Genomic DNA, 22106 nt, shown 5'->3' on the forward strand with positions numbered 1-22106 from the left:
ACTTAAGATCAGGACAACTGAATGAACAGCAGGGCCAAGCTCTCCTTTTAAAACTGTCAAATGGGTGCTCTTGAAACCATCTGAAACCATCTTTTCTAGCTGACAAAGAGACAAGAGTATGTCAGAAAGAGTTGGGGCAACAACAGCATTATCTTATAGGTGTCTATTTAGTGGCAAGCCAATTTACAGTCTTAGAGTACAATTCTAAACAAGGTGAGCGGGACAAACATTAAGTTGGACTACCAGACATGTTCAGAATAGTATGTGTGCCATATAATATATATGGGTATTTATTGGTTTATTTATTTGTTTGTTTGTTTTGTCATGTTTATGTAGTGTATATTGGAGGTGAGGATCCTTTGAGAGCTGTATGCAACACAATATCATTTTAATATATGACGATTCAGAATGACAATAAAGTTATTACTCTGCTCTGCTCTGCTCTGCTCTGCTCTGCTCTACTCTACAGTATTCTGTGTGTCTTTTTGTTCTCTGAAAGATTCAACAAGAAAGCATGTTCAGGGTCATTAAAATTTTCCTGTGCTGTGAAGATCCAGTTGTATATTATTTTCCTTGTTGATTCAGATTATCAAATCAGCTTGAAGTGCATCACTGAATTTTTTTTTAAAAGGCTTTTAATTGATTCTTTGCAAGGTGCCAAAGACTATGGAGTAAATGGAATCATTTTATTCAGAAATGCAATCTGAATCAATAATCTGTTTAATAATGTTCATTTGGTCCAGAAATTTGATGGTGAGAAGCTTCATGAGATGTTTAGGAATGAGAAAATAGCCATCACTAAGAAAAACAATTATGTACCATAGAACAATGATTATTTGAACAAAATGTTAATGAAACCATTTGGGGCATTTAGACAATCATTTCTGAGGGAGGGGAAAATTTTTTCCAAATTTTTTATCCTCAATTCAAAAGTTATCAAATGCCACTGTGACTCATTACAGTAGCAGATTATAAAGAAACAACTGACAATACTTTTGACAGCTTTAATTAATAAATTACTAAATCAAATTAACACCTCAGGTGTAACACTACACACATGGTTGCTTGGAATTGTGCACAATTTTCAATGACCAAATGAAGGCAGGAGGAAAAAACACGATCAAAGTGTGAATAATTCTTTTGCCAATGATACTTCTGAAAGCACAAAATGATTGTGCTCTCACATTAATGTGCTCTCTCTCCCCCTGATGCATCCATATCTCCACAAGTAACAAGTTATTCCATTGCTGGGGTTTATATTTGCCCTCAGCAGAAACATAGCTAGAGAGGATCATTATTAGTCCTTGACACTGGAGATCAATGTGTTAGAGATGTATTGTTGTTACTGAGATATAAGTCTTTGTGTTATTCATAAGACCCAAATCTATTGAAAAGATTATTCATAAAAATATGGATGCCAGAAATTAATTATGGCCATAAACTAAGATAAAATGTGAATTTCACAATATCTACCATGTCCAGAAACTTGATGGTCTCAACTTGAGTCACAGTTGCCCATCCACTCAAGGAAATAAAAAGGGAGTAAGACACAAATAATTATCTAAGGAGCTTCTGCTCCATCCATTGAAGAAAGGTTTCCAAATATATGGTATTCAACTCTCAAAATTCTTCAATTAGCATAGTTTTTCCTGAGAATCCTAGGAATTGAGGTCCTCATGCCTGGAGTTTCCCTAAATTGGATAAGGCTACAGTTGAGGTAGCCATACTTTACAATTATTCATACGGTAGCATATTACCGTCTTTGAAGGATCTTTCATGTCAGCCTTTAAATTTCAGCCTTCATCTGGCCTTAAGATGTGTGTGTGTGTATAAATAAATAAAACTTATATTCTGACCAACACACAAAATTATATTCTGACCAGACCAGCCCTGATACTCAGAGGTGGTATTCAACAGGTTCTGACCAGTTCTGGAGAACTGGTAATGGAAATTTTGAGTAATTTGGAGAACTGGCAAATATCACGTCTGACTGGCCCCACCCCCATCTATTCTCTGCCTCCCGAGTCCCAGCTGATCGGCTGGCTCTTCTTTTGTTGCCCTGCACAGAAGAATGGAGGTGAAAAGCAGGTTAGTGGAGTGGGGAGGGAATGGAGATTTTACAGTATCCTTCTCCCAGGAGTGAGGAGGGAATGTGGGTTACTACCATGGAACCGGTAATAACATTTTTTGAATCCCACCACTGCTGATGATGTCACTTTGTTTGGGTCATGAAACATCTGCAAGAAAACAATCAAACTCAGAGAACACCAAGGACCTCTCTTTTCAACCCCGAGCTACAAATATTCCCCTTTATTGGTAAAATTATATTCCTCTTGTTTTCCCCTCAGTCAGGTGACAGTTCTGCTCTCTGCAGGGATGTTCTATCCAGCTCTTCACAATCTTCCATAAATTACATGGCAGTGATGTAGGATGACTGATACTTTTAATACAAGGAGCCTGTCATTTATTTATTAATTTGCAATGGTTTCTGGAGGCAAGGACCGGTACATTATAAATCAACCTCATTCTTGACTATTAAAAATTCATCCAATTCATAATGTAGGATATGTAGTAATTTCTTTATTAATCTTGCATAGGAGGATTTTTGTCTGTGTCCCCCACCCCCCAACCTCCACCTCCACATTTTCCTTCACTTATCAAGCAGGAAGACCTTGGATAAAATAATATTCCATAATACTTACCTATCAACCAAACTCAAACAGCTTTTACGGCCTGACTCTGACACCTATTAGTGCCTTCTGAAAAACATTTTCACACCAATCTTTCTGTTCTGGGAATCTGGAGCAACTGCCCTTGAGTAGGAAACTGGGACTTACAGAACAGAATCTTCAAGTTAGCATGCCTGACCATAATTTTTATTAAAAATCATTATGAGGGAAAGAGCAAAATGAAAAAGAAATAGCAGAAGAAACAGAGAAAGAGGCAGAAGTTCTAAACTTGTATAGCCCAGAAATATACATTGGCTCCTGCCTATCTTAGAAATGTTTATTAATACTAATCCAGTATTTACCACCACTTCCTCCATCTTTATTCCTCAAACACAGCAGAGGTGCTAAACTGTTGTTTATAAAATTCCTTCTTAGAATTGCAGCTTCCCTAAACAAATTCACCAATGATTCACCAATAAACAAAGACAAAATCATGTAGGTGTAATACTAACAAAGACAGAAAAAAAGAGGATTAATTGGTCCTAAGTGTGAAATGATTCATCTTGATCTAGATCTCTCAGATAATCTAGGTAAGACAATCATAAAGCATTTATCTTTTGGACCATACACATCTTGGTATTCCATGAGATAATTTTTCAAAGGGAAGGGAAGGGAAAGGAAAGGAAGGGAATAATAGTCATATGAAAATGCACATTAAAAATATCCATTGCAAGACAAAGTATCTTCAAATAAAATCAAACTTTATTAGGATAATAAACCAGTATAACCAGATAGGGAACTGTTACAGGTAGTCCTCAACTTACAACAATTTGTTTAGTGACTGTTCTAAGCTGCAACATCACTGAAGAAAGTAACTTATTGACCATTTTTCACACTTGTGACCATTGCAGCATCCCCATGGTCATGTGGTCAAAATTTGGATGCTTGGCAACTGCCTCATATCCCAGGGTCATGTGATCACCTTTTGTGAGCTTCAGACAAGCAAAGTTAATGGGGAAGCCATTCACTTAACAACCACATGACTAACTTTACAATTGCTAAGTGATTCACTTAACAACTGTGGCAAGAAAAGTCATAAAATGGGGCACAACTCACTTAACAAGTGTTTTGCTTAGCAACATTAACTTTGGGCTCAATTGTGGTCATAATTCAAGGACTACATGTATTGAAAACAACCTAGCTGGATACACGGTAGGCTATGCTACTACTATTGCTATTGCTTTTGCTACACTACATTATACACATGCCTGTATGGATGTCTACACACACACATATCCGTATATCTATACATACAGTATGGATTTACTGTAAATGCTGGTGTATATACAAAGGACAAAGGTATAAATCTCCCACCACTACCACAGACACACAGCATAGGAAACTTACAATGCAGCTGCATAATGATTTCGATATCTTCCTTTTTACTACTTTTCTGATGATGCTACCTTGTTTTTCCACAGTGCCCATCAATATTACGAGTTCTAACATAACATGTGTTCAATAATAAATAATAATAATGAATTCAATAATGAATTTATGACAGATCCAATACATTCCTGCCCTGGAGCCCGTCCAGAATATAAGTATGTGAGCAATAACAATGTGAGTAGAGACTTATTCTCAGTGGCACACAAACTATGATCAAAATGAACCCTACATTGGTGGTTATACTGTCTCCTCCAGGAAAATTTTCCCTTAGTTGCCCTTTTCTTATTACCAATATGCACCCAACAGCCTCTACTAGTCATGTGGGTTAAAACTGCATAAAAACTGCAAGACAGCTGCTCTTTAATTTCCCCAGAATACCCTTGAGTGATCCTATGTCACAATCATAATGGGAAATAAGATTAAAAATCATCCATGGATGTCCAAAGCAATGGACATTATAAAGCCACATGTTAGCAGTACTGAAACTCCTGCCAATTGCGCTAGAACTTCTGAGGTTGGCCAACAACACTAGCATTATCACAGGTGATCACATCTTGAGCTGTGGTGACACAGTGCTTAGAATGCAGTGTTGCAGGCTAATTTTGCCAACTGCCAGCAATTCGATTCTCACCGGCTCAAGGTTGACCCAGCCTTCCATCCTTCCGAGATGGAGAAAATGAAGACCCAGATTGTTGGAGGTAATGTGCTGCCTCTGTAAAGCCCTCTGTAGTGAGGGCTGTAAAACTCTGTGCAGTGGTATATAAGTCTAAGTGCTATTTCTATTTATAGTGTTTCTTTGATCCTACAGAGAAATGTTTATCTGCTGAACTTTCTCCAATGCTAGTCCATCAATGTTTGGGAGAGAAAGATTGGTTTGTTAATATATCAAAATTAAGGCCTTCTTCATTGCACTTGCCAGTCAGCCTGGCCACTGAAAGTGGATAATTCCAGAGAACAAAAAGTCACCACACATACATAAATTAGGTTTATAAGTAGACATGATTTCAGGAATTAAAAAGAAGACTAAAAATTCTAATGCAACTCTGATACATAATGCAAATGGGAGAAAATTTCATTTGATCATAAGCTTGAAATCATCAAATCTAATCCACAAGTCCTGAGAAATACACATATTAAAAAATAACCACTCTTTTCATTGAATATTTTGTTAAAGTTGTAATGCAGTCCCCCCACTCAAACACTGTGTCCCAATCAAACTGTTTGTGTTAACAAAAAAGTGGTTTGCAGAAATGGGTACAATAGGGAGATTTCAGTACAAATTGATTCAGGCTTAATTTTTTAAATAGGAAGAACAATGAATAAACTTGATAAAATGGATTTAGGAAAATACTTAAGGAACAAAACACAGGAAGGGAATAAATTAATTTGTCCATCCCAAATCATCCATCAATGCATTTTCCAACAAATTATTGGGTGGAGATTTTCTTTTCCTCTGAAGTACTTTAAAGGGGGAGTGGATTAGCCTGTATTTACAGTTTTCTGTAATTATATTTAATTACTCAATTAGTGTGAATATGTATAATTACTAAAATGGAAGATGCAATTACACCAGGGCAACATGGAATAAATAAGATAATGAAAATGGCTGTTTGGGTGGATGTCTGCTCCACCCATATGGTGAACCTTGCATTGTTGCTAAGGGTTGAATGACAACAAAGGAGGCAGCCACACACCATGCTCTGTGAGTCACTGACACTCAGAAACACATACAAGCTAAGAATTTTAACCTCATTCTTCAACAAAGATGCAGTAGCTGATATTAAACAATAGGCTCCCCACTGTAATAAAAAGAGCTCTCACTGATTTGTGTGGATGCAGGTCCTCAGCTATGCCTACTCCTCATGTTGCCATACAGGATTGTGGTGAAAATGGCTATCATAAAGAAGTAGATCAGGATTGAATAGGTTCTTATTGGTTGAGGTTGGAGATCCTGAAGACTATCATTTGACCCTGAAAAATGGCATGGACCAAATGCTTTGATGCATCTTGTAGCTTTGGAGACTCAAGGTGGAGTCTAGGAGGAATTGGGCTTTAAGAAACAAAGCGCTCCCATTTTGACCCTTAATCACCATTGTCCCAAAAGTATTTTTTTCAAAAAGGAACTGGACTTCCTTGGTTTTGTTGGAAGACATTTCGCTTCTTATCTAAGAAGTTTCTTCAGAAGTGAGGAAGCTTCTTGGTTGAGAAGCAAAATATCTTCCAGCGAAACTAAAAAAGTCCAGTTGCCTTTTGAAAAAGCACCTTTGAGACAACCATGGCCTGGATGACAGTTAATCATCATTATTGAAAAGGACACAAAATCATACCAATGAAATGTAGCCATTTTGCTGTTGAATCTCATCAGTGATAATGACTCAATGGGATTTCATAATTGAGAGATAAACCCTTGAGCTGATCTAGCAGAACTCTTTTTCACATTAATTTTTATTTTGCCCTTGGACTGTACTGCTCCCTTCGATAAGGTCCAGGCAGGCCACAAGGCGTAGAATTTGTCTCTGTAACAGACAAATTCAGTGTGTCTCTAACCACACTTGGCCAAATAAAGCTATTCTATTCTATTCTATTCTATTCTAGTCTAGTCTAGTCTAGTCTAGTCTATTCTGTACAGATAGCATTGATTAAGCAGATGAACCATCTAAACTCTCTTTAAGAAGTTTGCTTTGCTTTTTTTGGAGTTTTTATGAAATTGCATGAAAAAGGGATTCTTGGATTGGTTTTAAGTCCGGTGGTATACTTCCTTGGGTCCTGATACATCATTTCATTTATTTTTTCTTCCATAAATCAAAGCACATACATAATTCATGTTTCAAAAACTGTAATCTTCCTTTTCTGAGGTGATGGATGTCTCTGTGTTTTGTGAGCAAAGTTCTGTGAAGTTTGGGAGCAATGTTTGTCATTTTGGGCTGCTTTAGATGAGGTCCCACATTCATCCTGCATTTCCATTTGTCCTTGAAAGAAGCCAGCAATGCAAATTCTATTTGGTATGCAGCATATATTAGAAAAAAAATCAGAGGCTCTGAGACAGATTCCTATTAGCCCATTCTGCCCTCCTTAGAGCAGGCTCAATCTCTGTCACCAGAAAATAAATAGGTAAATCAAACACAGAGCCACACAAAAAATATTTGCAACTGCCCTGCAGCCTTTCCAGTGATCACTGTATGGAGTTGAAAAAAAACACTGATAGTTGCCCTGCCATGATGAATAAATGGGGGGCAAACATTTGGGAGCTAGGAACTTCAATCATTTTGCTGATTATTTTTAAGAGTCCAATAGGTGTTCCAGTCAGTGGACTGATACCAAATAAATAGATCCATGCAATCCATATAGATTGGATTTGAATTTGTGTGACCACAATTGAGCCCAAAACTTCTGTTGTTAAGTGACACATTGGTTAAGTTAATTTTGCCCCATTTTATGATCTTTCTTGCTTCAGTTGTTAAGTGAAACACTGCAGTCCATATGTTAGTAACCCAGTTGTTAAGTGAATCTGGCTTCCCTGTTGACTTTGTTAGTCAGAGGGTCACAAAGGGGGATCACATGATCGTGGGATACAGCAACAATCATAAATATGAACCAGTTGCCAAGTATCTGAATTTTGATCATGGTTGAAACTAACTGAAAAATGGTCATAAGTCACTTTTTTCAGTGCCATTATAACTTTGAATGATCACTAAACAAATTGTTGTAAGCCTACCTGTATATGACTTTGAAGAGTCATAACTGAACCTCTTTGAGCTGACTTTGTCCAATCAATCCAACCTGCCCCTCAAACACCCTCTTGCAACCTTTCTTGACAGTCCCCCAAAACATAGCTAAACATAACCCAGAACCCTCCTGCAGTAAATTCAACATTTTTGGGGGGGGGGGGCATGTCAGAATCAGGTCACCAACCCAACCCAAAAACTGGCACTACCTTGAAGAAGGGATTAGATTCTCAAGCTGGGAAATGGGTCCCTGATTTACTGCTAGCGTATGAGGTACTTAAATGATGAGGACTTGGCAGCACAAGGAAACAACAGCCAACAACTTAATAGCTGGCCATCAATATCCCAATCAAACAAATAAAAAGCCATACACAACCTGCATCACATAAATACTATGCAAAAAGGTAAAGGTAAAGGTTCCCCTTGCACATACGTGCTAGTCATTTCAAGTTCTAGGGAGCAGTGCTCATCTCCATTACAAAGCCGAAAAGCCAGCGCTGTCTGAAGACGTCTCTGTGGTCATAACTAGATGCTGAAGGGCACATGGAATGCTGTTACGTTCCCACCATGGTGGTCCTTATTTTTCTACTTGCATTTTTTACATGCTTTCAAAGTGCTAGGTTGGCAGAAGCTGGGACAAGTCACAGGAGCTCACTCCATTACGCAGTGCTAGGGATTCAAACCGCTGAACTGCCAGCCTTTCTGGTCAACAAGCTCAGCTTCTTAGCCACTGAGTCACTGCATCCCCTTAATACTACACATAGAATAGCCCAAAGCACACATTCTGGTAGAGAGAAGTTCCCTGAGGATGGGCTCCAGCAGGAATCCAAAAGCTTGGGAGACTAAAACTCTGGTCCCGGTGACTGACCCAGATTGGATCTCAGATTATTCCTTGCAGGATTTTAAAAAAAGGCATGTTCATTAGCGTATAAGATGGCCGATCCATGGGGGGCAGCCAAAAGTTATTTTCTGCATTGTATTCAGCTATTGCCATCAACTGAAGTAAGCAATTCCATATAAAGATCTACAGTATGCAATAAGTTATGTTTGTTAGTATAGGAAGTGGCAAAAATCTATATCACACCAATATGCTATTAATAAGTGCATTAAGGATATAAAGTTCTCACTACTTCTCTTTTTAGCTTAGTTACCTGTACTGGCATGTCCTTCACCCGATGAAAGATTGCCTGTTAACTAGTTAACTAGATTTATTTGCTTGAGAATTTATGTGCCTGCCTGCTAATGCCTGGGCACCCTGTATACAAGGTTGCAGCAATTCCAAACTGCAATACTGTTTGGCAATAGACACAAAGAAAAAATGAAAGGAGAGAGAAACTAAGAAAAAAAATCATTTATCTTCCTAGCTAACCTTGCCTTCAAAAAGAAGAACTGAACTAGATTCATACATGGATGAAAGGCTGCCAAGAAATGTGAAAGCTAGATTGGAAAGTTGACCAAAAAATCCTCCCAGAAGAAGTGGAAAACTACTCTACCATTGCCAAGAAAATATAATAAAATAGACAAATGTCTGACGTTGAACCCAACTTGGAGTAGGGGTTCCCTCTCTCTTCTTTGCTTCTATCAGCCTAAATAAATAAATTTTAAAAAGATAACTTTGCCCTTCGCTATTATCTGGTATCTATTTTGAATAGCTGCTGACAAAACACAATCTGGATAGTTGAATCTTGATCAATAAAATGATTAAGCTAAATATGGATAAATATAACATATTTATGGTACAATACAGATGAAATGGTAGATATCTGCTGTGAATGAACAGATAAATAACCGAGCTAGCCTTTATTGTTAATTTTTGCAGCAAACAACTTCTCCCTGAATAAAATATATTTTGTAGATTTTAACAACAATGATCTGCAGTCCAAAATATACACAGGCACACATGTAATTAAATATCTTTGAATAAAGTATCTACATATAAAAAGAAAACTGTGCAGCAAATTCAATAAATAATAGATATATAAATTGATCTAACTGGTTAATAATTAAACTGCAATTCTTGGGTGGGGTGATAATTCTCTTTTAAAATAGTTGGATGTATGTTTGAATAGATATACAAAGATTTAATCTGTAAATACTGTAGCTGTCATTGTGACATGCTATGGGAAAAGGACCTGGCATCAAATATCTTATGGAACTGAGCCTTCTTTGGAGGTTCTTGTACATATTTTCATTACCTCAACTCCGAAAGAACCATAAGTGAGGGAGCCTTTAATTTAATTTAGAAACTAAGGCTAGATCTTGCATGCAGAATGTCCAAAATTTGTTCCTTGCATCTTCTCCTTAATATGTATTATCAGGTAGAAAGCCTGGAAGGAGTACCACCAAAACATGGTTGGCAGATATAATCTATCGAAATATAGCTAGATAAATTTGGGATGTGCTGGATATGTTTGTTAGAAACCTATTCATATTATGTGCTATACTCCGTATACATGATTCAGATGTGCAAGCAAAACTCACCCACTTAAGCTAAGCACCAGGGAAATTACATTCCTAGAGACAGAGGAGGAAAAAACAACAACCCTATTCTTCTGTTCTAGATATTTTGCTTGAATAACAAGCATAGTTAGCTAACCAAGAAACACAGCAACCTAGCCTGCAAGGCTGCCTAAGCAGCAGTCACCCAGCTTGACAGCAATCTGAAGTGTATGTAACTCAGCACTAAGTGTCCTTGAACTCAGTGAGATTTCTTTCCAAGTCATCATAGTTAATTTTGCTTAGCGCTGAGTTTTTGTCACATAGAAGACACTGTTACAGTTCTCTCTCTATATATAAAGTGAATTTATTTCAGGTTAGTGACCTTGGTAATAAAGCTGTTTGGCAATCACATCAGATCAAATGTATGCATGTACATTTTCAAATTTCATCATTTCAGATGCCTCCTTGGAAGAAGTCCAAGGCTTCCAGGGCCAACTGTATTATGATGTGGTTGTATGTTTCATTTGCTATGCATTAATGCGTCCTTTGTGATGATTCTCAGTGTAATCAAGTACTGTCCTTGATCATCTAGCTTGTCATAAGAAGCCGAGGAGATGGGAAAGCAGCAACAACAGGTCATTTTCTCACTCCGAAGCAACTGATGGAATTAGTCTGCAATACCACATTCTAACCAGAGGTGGTATTCAGCAGTTTCTGACCAGTTCTGGAGAACCAGTAGCGGAAATTTTGAGTAGTTCGGAGAACCAGCAAATACCACCTCTGACTGGAGATTTTACAGTATCCTTCCCCTGCCACACGCACCAAGCCACACCCACAGAACTGGTAGTAAAAAAATTTGAATCCCACCACTGGTGTGCAGACACACTGAACACAAATATGCCATAAGAAAAGTTGAAGATCGGTGCAATTAATTGTCTGAAGCCCTTTGTTCTCACCCCGGTATGATACATTTGTGTCAGATTAACCTGTTACATTTTTCTTCTCCCTCTTCTGTTGTCAACTCCAAGTAACTTCAGAACTTGAATCCCCAAACCGACCCCTCTCTTATAACCAGACCTGAACCCGAATGGCAGCTTATAATCCATTAGTGGTTTAAACAGTGCCAGCTTAAATCCCTGTTCACAACTTTTCAACGTCTTTTCGTTCAAAACTTTCCCTCTTGTTTAAATTGCTCACAAACCGATCTTCAGGGATGTTACCCTACAGCCACATTTCATTAGCCCCATAAACTTTGTGAAATCTCTCCCTTCACAAAGATATTGTCAATTGGTGGAAGATTCATGAGGTTAATTCAGAAAAAAAGTGGGGGGGCATTCAAAACATCATCATCTTGGGGGAAAGGATGAAAATTGAACACATGCACATCTGAAGCAATGGATCGTCATTTTATAATTGCTAATTTACATTTGAAAGATCTAATGGATCAGTCTTTAGCACAATGCTGATTATAATTCTGGCCTGCCAATTAAATCAACCCAGTATGGAATCCTCCATGCACTTACCTGGCAGCAAATCCCATTACCTTCCATTTGATTTACTTCTAAGTAAAGGAGCATAATGTTCAGCCTTACTTTAGTAACTCTGGCAACAGCCAGCAGAATTTGCAAAAATAAAAGCAGCTCTCCAAGACAGTCTTCCACATCTCACAGAGAGGCAAGCACCAAACTTTGAATTTTTCAATCTTGGAGACTGCCATAAAATCCCCCATATCCTATCCAAAAGGCCCCCATTACAATTGCTTTAGCCAGAATCATGATTAGTAACAGGAAACAAAGACAACAGGAAGCACATGGATATGAAGCACATGAGATGGTTTGGAAAGAGGAGATGGACCTTTTTTTTCATGTGGTTTGGTTTACAATGGTTTGGTTTGGAGCCCCTTTGGGAAATCTGCAAGGTGATTACATGGGCTGTGATGTTTTAAATCGTAGGAATGAGGAGTCCCGATTAACTTGTAAGGATGAGTTAATACTCATGATGTTCTTTAGTTTACATAAAGAGATCCACTGTCGATAAAAAGCAGTTTGCCCTACAAGAATCAAGGGCAGGAGCGAGAACTGAACCACTAGAGCTTAAAAAAATCAGTAATGGGAGTCAGCTGGCTTCATAAGAAAACACTTTGTGAACCTGATTTAGTTCCATTTAAAGAGAAATAAAATGCAGCAAAATCAAATACGGTGCTCAGAATAGAAGAAGGCCAATGTTTGGAAATATCGACACTGAATCCTTGCTCATTCAGATCTATTTTTTAAAGAACAGAATATTTGCCTATTGCAGACTCTATTTCAAAATCCAAAATTTCCCCGAAGGATTTCAAATTATACATTAGTGGCCTTTACAATCAACTCTGATTTCAGTAGGCCTAGTGGTTCATCTTCTCATATTTTGTAAAGATATAGCAGAGGAAAAGGATTTGTCATGACCACTGAATGGTTTAAAACTGTTTAATAGGACGTATCTGGTACTATAAACATGGGGATGTTGAAGACAGAAAGATTTCTTGCTTCCTGGCATGATTTATTTATTTCATTCAATAAATCTTGAGGTCACTCCCTGCTTCACATACTAAATTTGCCTTGCATTCTCCTTATATAACCTACACTCAGGATTGTAGCAAAGGTTATCATGGAAGCCTTCCTTGTAATGTGTTTTTTTTTTGAGGGGGGGTGAGCTTCTACAAGGATAATGATGCATTGATTACTGGATGGTGAATCAATCATTTCACCTTGTATAACAAATCCACAAATGTTATAATTCTAGGACAAAAAACAAAATATTCTTCTGGTTTCTGGACCATACAAAGGCTATGATCTTTTCTCTCTAGTAAGATATCTTACTTCTCTTGGTTTTCTTTATTTTCCTATCTCCATATTGTCATATAAAAAGAAAGTAAGATTACTTACATGTGTCTGGTTTATGGCAGTTGTGGCCTTGTCGGAAGTATTGTGGGTTTTCGATGACAGGAATCCGGGTCATACCGATCACCACCGTGTCTGGGCCAGTGTCCAATGATGAAGGTGTGGTGATGCCATGATTGATGTGATGAAGAGGGCTAGCAGAATCCTCTTCTCCACTGATTACAGCCACAGGACCTAAAAACAAAGAGATATGTCATCATCATCATCATCATCATCATCATCATCACCATCAATCATCTCCAAGCATTTTTCCTGCAAGTGCAGGGTCCACTTTGCAGATCAATAACCATCTTCTTGTGTGATCAAATGCAGCACCTGGGGCTAAGTGGACATTTTCCATGTCTGCCTTTCTTGTTCCTTGGCATCTTTGCCAAACAAAGAGCTACATAAGAATACAGAAAATAGTTTGTCAGCACTGATGAAGAGTGTCTATCCGAGGTCTCTGATAAAACCTGTCATTTTTGTATGCAAAGCGTAATTCTTTCCTTGTAGTAATGCCAAAAAAAAGTTACTGGTCAACAAGAACTCTTATTCCATAGTCAACTATTTGTATAAATATGTTAATGTTTTGGGATCAAATCAAATGTTACATTCTTTATGAAGACTGCATTCAGTTAATGAATTTCCCCCAACTTGATACACAACTCCAAGTTTCTTGCAAGAAACACTTATGTTCTATAGGCTTTTCAGGCCTTGATCCACAGAAACATAATAACTATTACCCGCAAAGCAAATTTCCTATTATTATGACCAGAGTATGAGGCCCCTGCTCCAGCAGTGACAATATGTATAGGTGCATGAATTTATTGATGTTAGCTGTTTAAAGCCTCCAGGAATGGGCAGCATACAAACTACTTAAAAACAGACAAACAGTCTCAACTCTGCCCCAATATTAATTCCATAGATGAACAAACAGATTGGATTTCTCCAGTTCTTAGATTCCACTTATGGATCCTCCTATATTTCTTTCCTTCCCATCCATCATTGTTATTTAACCTAAATCAACTTTCACCCAGCTTTTACCGATCTTTGGCAGATTTTTACATTACTCCATCAATCCATATCTTTCACCATGCTTACCGGGTGTCAGAGGAGTGAAAACCTCAACTCAGCTTTAGAAAAATTGATCTAATGAGCTTCTTTGTGGGACCACATGCATCACACATACACACACAAACACAGAGAGAGGCGGGGGAGGGAGGGAGGGAGGGAGATTATGTGTAGTCACAAATCAGAAGAGGTTGGGTACCATCTTCTCAGAGAAACAAATTTTATTAAAAGGCTTTTGGGAGTTACAGCTCACTTTATCAGATGCATGTAACTTCATACTTTAATATAACTTGTTAGTCTAGAAAAGATGCTGCTAGAGTTCTTTGATTTCTGGACACCATAGGGCTCTCCTTCTATTGCATTTGTTGCCATTGTATCTTTAAATGCAGAATAGTTGCCTCCAAATATGTACGCCTGCCTCAAATATGGTGGCTTTCCTGAGATTTCCTTTACACCATAGAGAAAAATTACAGTATTACAAAATAACAGAAATGGATACGACCTTGGAGATCTTCTAGTTCAGATCCTGTTCAAGCAGCAGACCCTATACCCTTCTGGACAAATGGCTGCCCAGTCTCTTCTTGAAAACATCCAGTGATGGAGCACCCACAGCTTCTGAAGGCAAGCTGTTCTACTGATTGACTGCTCTCACTGTCAGAAAGTTTCTCCTTAATTTCAGGCTGTTTCTCTCCTTGATTAATTTCCATCTATTATTTCTTGTCTTGCCTTCTGGTGCTTTGGAAAATAAGATCCCAGATCCACATGTGTGTCCCAAATCCACATAGGCAATGCAGTAAAAAGGATGGGACTGCTATTTCTGAAATGAAATTTGGCCTTTGGGCTCTTTTCCCTGAAAGTAGGCTAAATTATCCTGGAGGAGGTACGTAAGAGTGAAAGGATGAATTCTCAGCAGGCACCCTTTCCCTTGCATTACCCCCTATACCCCCTATGCCAAAATCCCCTCTCCCACCATAAAAATGGTCTATTCCAGTGATGTCCCAGACATCAGTAATATCCCCTGTTGTTTTCAGGCAGGATAGAAAGGCTGTTGTAAGACACACACACACACACACACACACACACCAAAAATCCATGTGTACTCATGTCCTCATGATACTTAGGATTTCATTGGCACTTGGAAATCAAAACATACATTTACATTCCTCAACTCCAAGGTTTCACAGAGACCTGCAAAGCCCTTTGCTGTCTATTTGCAAGGAAGCCCCAGATTCCTAGTAGGAGGAGAAGAGTAAAGGGACAGAGATCAACAGCCTCCTTGGCATTTTAATCAAAGAACCACAATTTGTTAAACCAGAGGAGAGAGAAAAATGATGCCTAGAGTGATTTTTCTTCTGCTGTCTTGAGACTCTCACTGAGAGGAGGAAGAGTCAATCCATTTCATTTTCTGTGTCTTTCTTCTGGATGTATGGGGTGAGTGGGCAACAGAGATATCTTTTTTATGTCACCTGATCTATTCCAAATTGCACAATTTATTTTTATGGAACATGAGTCAGCAACAAAAGGTAAGCTTCAAAGTTTATTGATGAAAAAGGGTTTTTTAAAAACTTGGGAATGGGATGTGAATAGCAATAGCAATAGCACTTAGACTTATATGCCACTTCATAGTGCTTTACAGCCCTCTCTAAGCAGTTTTACAGAGTCAGTATATTGCCCCCAACAATCTGGGTCCTCATTTTACCAACCTCAGAAGGATGGAAGGCTGAGTCAACCATGAATCAGTGAGAATCAAACTGCTGGCAGTGGGCAGAATTAGCCTGCAGTGTAATAGCCTGCAGTTGTAATAGTGTAATAGCACTTAGACTTATATACTGCTTTGCAACCCTCTCTAAGTGGTTTACAGAGTCTGCATCTTGCCCCCAACCCCACTCTCAATAACTGCCAGTGCCGGGCCCAAGCCCACATGAGAAAAGTAAAGGTAAGGAAGGTATCAAACTCTGCAACGTCACTCAAGATTTCAATGTCGCATCATTACGCATCAAACCCAAAAGAACACTTGAGATGCACTGCAGATCGGGCGAAGTGGTGGGCAAAATGCAAAACCACACACCCCACAATATAGTGAGATGTGCACAATATAGTTTGCACATATAGTGCAAAGAAATGGAACCTAATAAAGCCATGATATAATCAGTCTGATTTCTGGCAGCCATAATAGATATTGCACTCAGAAGAAAGTCATTACTCTCTCCACATTTTTTCCCACTCCCTAACTCCAACTTTTATTGTAAACTGAATTTGACAAATTTGCATTTCTTTCTCTTTTTTGTCCTTTTGACTACAATTGCCGTTGTCAATGTGAGTGATAGAGGATACTGCACAGGAAGTGGCTACCCATGGTATGGATGCTGAGCCAATAAACTTTATGAGACTTACAAGATTTCTGTTTTCTCAGCAAGCAAAAGGGAAGCACGCGGTTTGAAAACCAAACAAGATTTCATTAAATACTAGCAAGGTGATGGTCATTCGGAGTGAGAGTGCTACAAGTAAATAGAGGTATTATTGACCTTCTTATAAAATAGATAGGGTCTATTTGTCTCAACATGAGGGAACCATAATGGCACTCCCAAAATTTTCCACTACTTAGATTTTCATTACAAAGGGGATATGTTCTACAGGTTCTCACCTTCTTTCTGGGGATCAGAAGGATGGAGAATAGCAGAATATTGGTACATGCTATTTTGTAGGCATTGACATAAATCCAAAAACAATTCATTTTTTTTTCTACAACACACTAGACTAAGCTAAAATGGGTTTCAGTAGTTCTGTGTAGAGAGTTTGAACATCTGAATATCCAAATGTTTTTCAGGAAGGACCCCATAGTAAGAGAGAGAGGAAGACACATTCTCCCTTAAATGCAGACACACGTGCATGTGAGTGCGCATGCACGCGCATACATACAGAGAGAGAGGGAGGAGGAAGAGAAGGAGGAGGGAAGAAGAAGAAGAAGAAGAAGAAGAAGAAGAAGAAGAAGAAGAAGAAGAAGAAGAAGAAGAAGAAGAAGAAGAAGAAGAAGAAGAAGAAGAAGAAGAAGAAGAAGAAGAAGAAGAAGAAGAAGAAGTAGTCATCTATTGCAAATAAACTGTTGGATGGGTGCAAAATTTAAATAGAGTGGAGTGAATGGAATGAGTACTTAAGGAAGAATTCACATTGACCCAGCTATCTCGAAAATGAGAAACACACATCTTGCGATCTCAGGAACTAAAATTATAGTTATTTACTAAGCTTTCGTCAGCCTCTGCTGACATCATCAGAGTATTAAGCTACCATTACAGAGATCTATGCCTTTATATATCATTAATCAATTTAGCCCTTGCACGCATAATAGGCCCTTCCAAGTGCCTCCCACATGTAATTAGCCCTGTTGTTTTTGCTTCAGTCATGTTGGTCAAAAGAGGTTAATCTTTTGTTGTTGCTTCCTCCCTTGTCAGACCTAGCCTGGAATGCTTATCTTTAAGAGGTGATGTTAACTTGCCAGATATTGCAATTTGTTGCTTTGCTCATGACCTTGTGGTTGGCCTGGCTCGTTCTTCATTATTCCTGTCTGTTATTGCTTGAAGCAGCTCTGCCGGGCTCCTCTGTATTTGGATAAGCCTGGCTGTGCCTTCATAGGATAAATCCACATGCCCAGGGATTTTGTGTGTGTGTGTGTGTGTGTGTGTGTGTGTGTGTGTGTGTGTGTGTGCCATCAGTCCCTGCTCCCTGATGGGAAGTGGTCTCTGCTCCTCCTGCAGGATATTCCTGGTGTCTCAGTACTTGGTAGGCCGGTGGTAGTTTGATATTCCTATTGATAGAATTGCTATTGGAAAACCAGGCTTCTTTTAGTAGGTGCCCTCCTTTAGTTATATCAGGGACAAAAACCTCAGCCTCTTGAAAACTGAATGTGTGACTATGCTCCTGCATATGTGTCTGATGCAAAGAACAGCACTCTCAGATCTGGGACTATATTTGATAGTTAAAAATTAAGATTTTTTTTTAAGTTCAGGGATGGAATACAGGGTTGGCTTATTTGACCAAGGGTTAAAAATAATAATAAAAAAATAACTATAGCTGGTTTCCCTTACTAGATCTTTGCTGATAAAGAACAAATTATGAGACTGGGAATTTGTTTTTCTTTAGTTCAGAGATGAGTTATGAGGTGAAGAGAGAACATGATATATGATGAGATGGCTATAAAATATTTAAAATGCTTTTACTTGCTGGAGTGATGGGGGACTGCCCCCCTCTTTCCCCCCTTACATTGTTCTCCTTGTTTGTATTTTTTTTCTTTTGCATTCTTATATTTTTTGTAGTTTGGGTTAGCTTTTATTCCTTCTATTTGTAATTCTTATAGAAATTACTTGAAAAAAGCTGCTGGAAAATAGAAATGAACAGAGATCAATGGAGTTTTGTTGGCTTTTTTTTAATTGCTTGAGTCTACAGGCAGTAAAGCAGATTTCTTCCTAAGTGGGAAATATCAGTGTCAATTTCTGACAGCTTCCAATGATGAATTCAGGTGATTCATACCAATGGAAACCTCTGAGGAACAGAGGTCTCTGAAAGCCTCAGTTTTACTGAGCAGAAAAAAAAATTTCAAAACTATAAAATATTTTTATATAAAAAGTAAAATGCACACACATATCTACCCTCAGCATTCTGACACTCTTCCTGCTTTAGTCTCTCTTATGCATCACTCCTTAACTGGACCATGGCTTGCAGCCCACTAAATATCCATAATCTGATTTTTTATAAAAAAAAGTTGATATGCAGTTCTTGCAGCCCCCAGAAGTGCTATCACCAACATTTGGTAGCAGATCACCAAACAGAGTCATAATTTAACTGTTAGATCGGAGCCAGAAACAGCACTAAAGTCTGTGTAAGCTATCAAGCCAGTTTAACAAATCTACAAAATATATATATATATATTCTTTGTATGCCTTCTATAAAACATTAAAATGCAAAACACTGGCTCTGTTCCCCACTGCATGATATCATTGCATTACCATATTGTAAACTGCAATTCTCAACCCCTGGAAAAATAAAAAAAGGTAAATATGACTTCCTAATCAATGGTGGGATTCCAAAAAATTTACTACTGGTTCTGTGGGCATGGCTTGGTGGGCATGGTGTAGAATGGTGGGCGTGGCAGGGGAAGGTTACTGCAAAATCTCCATTCCCTCCCCACCCCACAAACCTGCTTTCCAGCTCCATTCTCCTGTGCAGGGCAACAAAAGAAGACCCAGCTGATCAGCTGGGACTCGGGAGGCAGAGAATTGATGGGGATGGGGCCAGTCAGAGGTGGTATTCGCCAGTTCTACAAACTACTCAAAATTTCTGCTACCAGTTCTCCAGAACTGATCAGAACTGGCTGAATACCACCTCTATTCCTAATTGCCAAAAGACTGCCACAAAGCCCTGGGGGAAAGCTGCTGGGCTGGAATCGGTGAACCTTAAATATTTTGCTGCCTGGGACACTGAAGATAGTATAGTATCAGATAGTACCATAAGTAGTCCAACTTATGTCTTGGGGTGAAGATCACATCTGCATTCCCAGTGAAAAGTTTGGACTTAAATATAAAAATAAGACATAAATCTTCAGTGTAATCCCACAGCATTCATAGTAAGAAATCCACATTAGCTCGTTTTTTTTTTCTTTTTTTAATGGAGGTTTCTTAGATCATCTTCATGGAATTAACTAGCTTGTGTGCGAGCTGGTTTCAAAGCAAATGTTATCAATTAAATAATAACCACCACCTTGGCTCCACCAACTGTCCTTGTTTAAAATCCCCAACCTTTTACAGAATCCAGCATCCAGCACTCATTCATTCCTCAGGGTAAGCTTTCTGAGCCAAGAAGAATACAGACTGCAACTCATAAAACAGAGTAAGTGAAAGCACAACAAATACAATTAAAAATCTGGCTGTGCTCGGAGATGGATTACATTTACTGTCTCATAAAAAGAGCCTTCATCCTGTCAGGCAAACAAAAGGAAATCAATTTCTTAATTTTTATTGGCAGATATGGGCTGCCAGCCAAGCTTGCACCTGCTTATCTGAACGCGGGTGACTGGAGTGGGAAATACTCATCCCAGTGGCTTTTGTATTCCTCTGTCTCAAGACAAAAGGACCCTAACTGAATTCCACCCTCTGCCGAAAGAGGTTGCTTTGGCACATTCTCTGATGTGTCTTCCTGGGAAAGCCACTCAAGCATTTGCTTTTGGGGGATTTTTATTTGTGTTCTTAGCAATAGATTTGCCACTTCACAGTGCTTTACAGCCCTCTCTAAGAAGTTTATAGAATCAGCATATGGCCCCTAACAATCTGGGTCCTCATTTTGCTGACCTCGGAAGGATGGAAGGCTGAATCAACCTTGAGACTGGTGAAATTCAAACTGCCAAATTGCAGGCAGACAGCAGGCAGCAGAGGTAGCCTGCAGTACTGCATTCTAACCACTGTGCCACCATGGCTCCTTAGTCTGTCCTCTCCACATTCTCACCACATTCATAAGAAGGAGATCACAAGTCTCACACAGAACATGGAATAACAGAGTTGGAAGGCAACATGTAGCTCTTCTAGACCTACCCCCTGCCCATTTGGGAAATCCTATACAATTCCAGACAAATGGCCCTATAGTCTCCTAGAAAACCCCCAAAACTTCCAGAGGAAGTAGCTCTACTGATTAATTGTTCTGACTGTCTGGTAATTTCTTCTTAGTTCTCGGTTGGATCTCTCTTTGATAAGCTTCCACCCTTTACTTCATTTAAAGGAGATAATTGTAGTGTAGGGTTGAAATGACAGGTCCTCTGAGCTTGGTTGTTTTCTTGCAGACATTTTATTATCCAGATTAGGTAACATCATCAGTGCTAGTAAGGTTTGCTCTCAATTTATATTCCAATGGCTTGCCTTTCAGTGTTAGTAGAGGCGGTCTTAGAGGTTCTTTGGTTAGGTTGTTTATTGTTGGCTTCTTTGGCAGTTCTTGATTGGACTATGGTTTATTTGATTGTTGATCAGATGTTAATCTTGGAGTTAATCTATACTGAACTGGGTGTTGATTGCTGGTGGGGAGGTGTCTTTTTATTCCCTTTTTGGCTTGTTGTCTATTCTGCATAGTATACAGATACTGTTTATGTCTATGTGTCTATTGATGGCTAATTTGTCAGAGGGCCAAGCTTTTAGAAACTCTCTACTTCTGGGGGACTTGGCTTGGTCTAGGATGTCAGAGTTTCCCAAATTGAAACTATAGTTAAGCTGTCCATACTGCGTGAAATTAAAGAGTTTTCATCATGTCTTCCGACTACTACTTGGTGTTCATGGACACATTCTACCAGCCTTCTATCTATTAGTTCTATAACTGCAGTCATTACAGTATATGTAAATGACTCCTGCTTTTTCTTCTGGGGCTGCTGAGTCTTTTGGTTTGAAGGGCTTTAGTTGACTTGTGTGTAGAAATCAATGTAGCATAAACTTTGCATCATTATGGTATGTCAAAAATTGAAACAAGCTCCAAACTTTATTGCAGCACACAGATACTAACAATCAGTTAACTATTTTTTTCCTCTATTTTTCAGTTTTGACATGGGACTTTAAACAGATTTTCTCTAAGATTAGAACTTCCAGATCTATACTCCAAGTGCAAGAAGAAGCAATGTAGTATAATGATTTAAAGTGTTGGACTGGAACTGATTGTAATGACCCAGGGTGTGGCACAAAGGCCACACAGTCACATAAATAAGAAAAGTCCATTTAATACTTCCAACTTTGCCCCCAGTGTCCAGTTACCTTTGGCTAGAGAAAAAAAACTCTCCCAAGAACAGTTTTTAAGTGGAGGGAAAGTACATA

General features: G+C 38.6%; 1 protein-coding gene across 4 annotated transcripts in view; it reads right to left on the minus strand.

Moving 5' to 3' along the window:
• NTRK3 (neurotrophic receptor tyrosine kinase 3) overlaps window positions 1-22106 on the minus strand; it is a 441983-nt gene that overhangs the window by 134027 nt on the left and 285850 nt on the right. For all 4 annotated transcript variants that reach the window (XM_026709346.2, XM_087941347.1, XM_026709349.2 and 1 more), the window contains one exon: window positions 13207-13395. In XM_026709346.2, coding sequence (XP_026565131.1) covers window positions 13207-13395 — 189 coding nt within the window. The remainder of the gene's footprint in view (window positions 1-13206; window positions 13396-22106) is intronic.

The sequence above is a fragment of the Pseudonaja textilis genome, chromosome 13, assembly GCF_049901715.1.
Source record: "Pseudonaja textilis isolate UNSWEBS1 chromosome 13, rPseTex1.2, whole genome shotgun sequence".
NCBI lineage: Eukaryota > Metazoa > Chordata > Lepidosauria > Squamata > Elapidae > Pseudonaja > Pseudonaja textilis.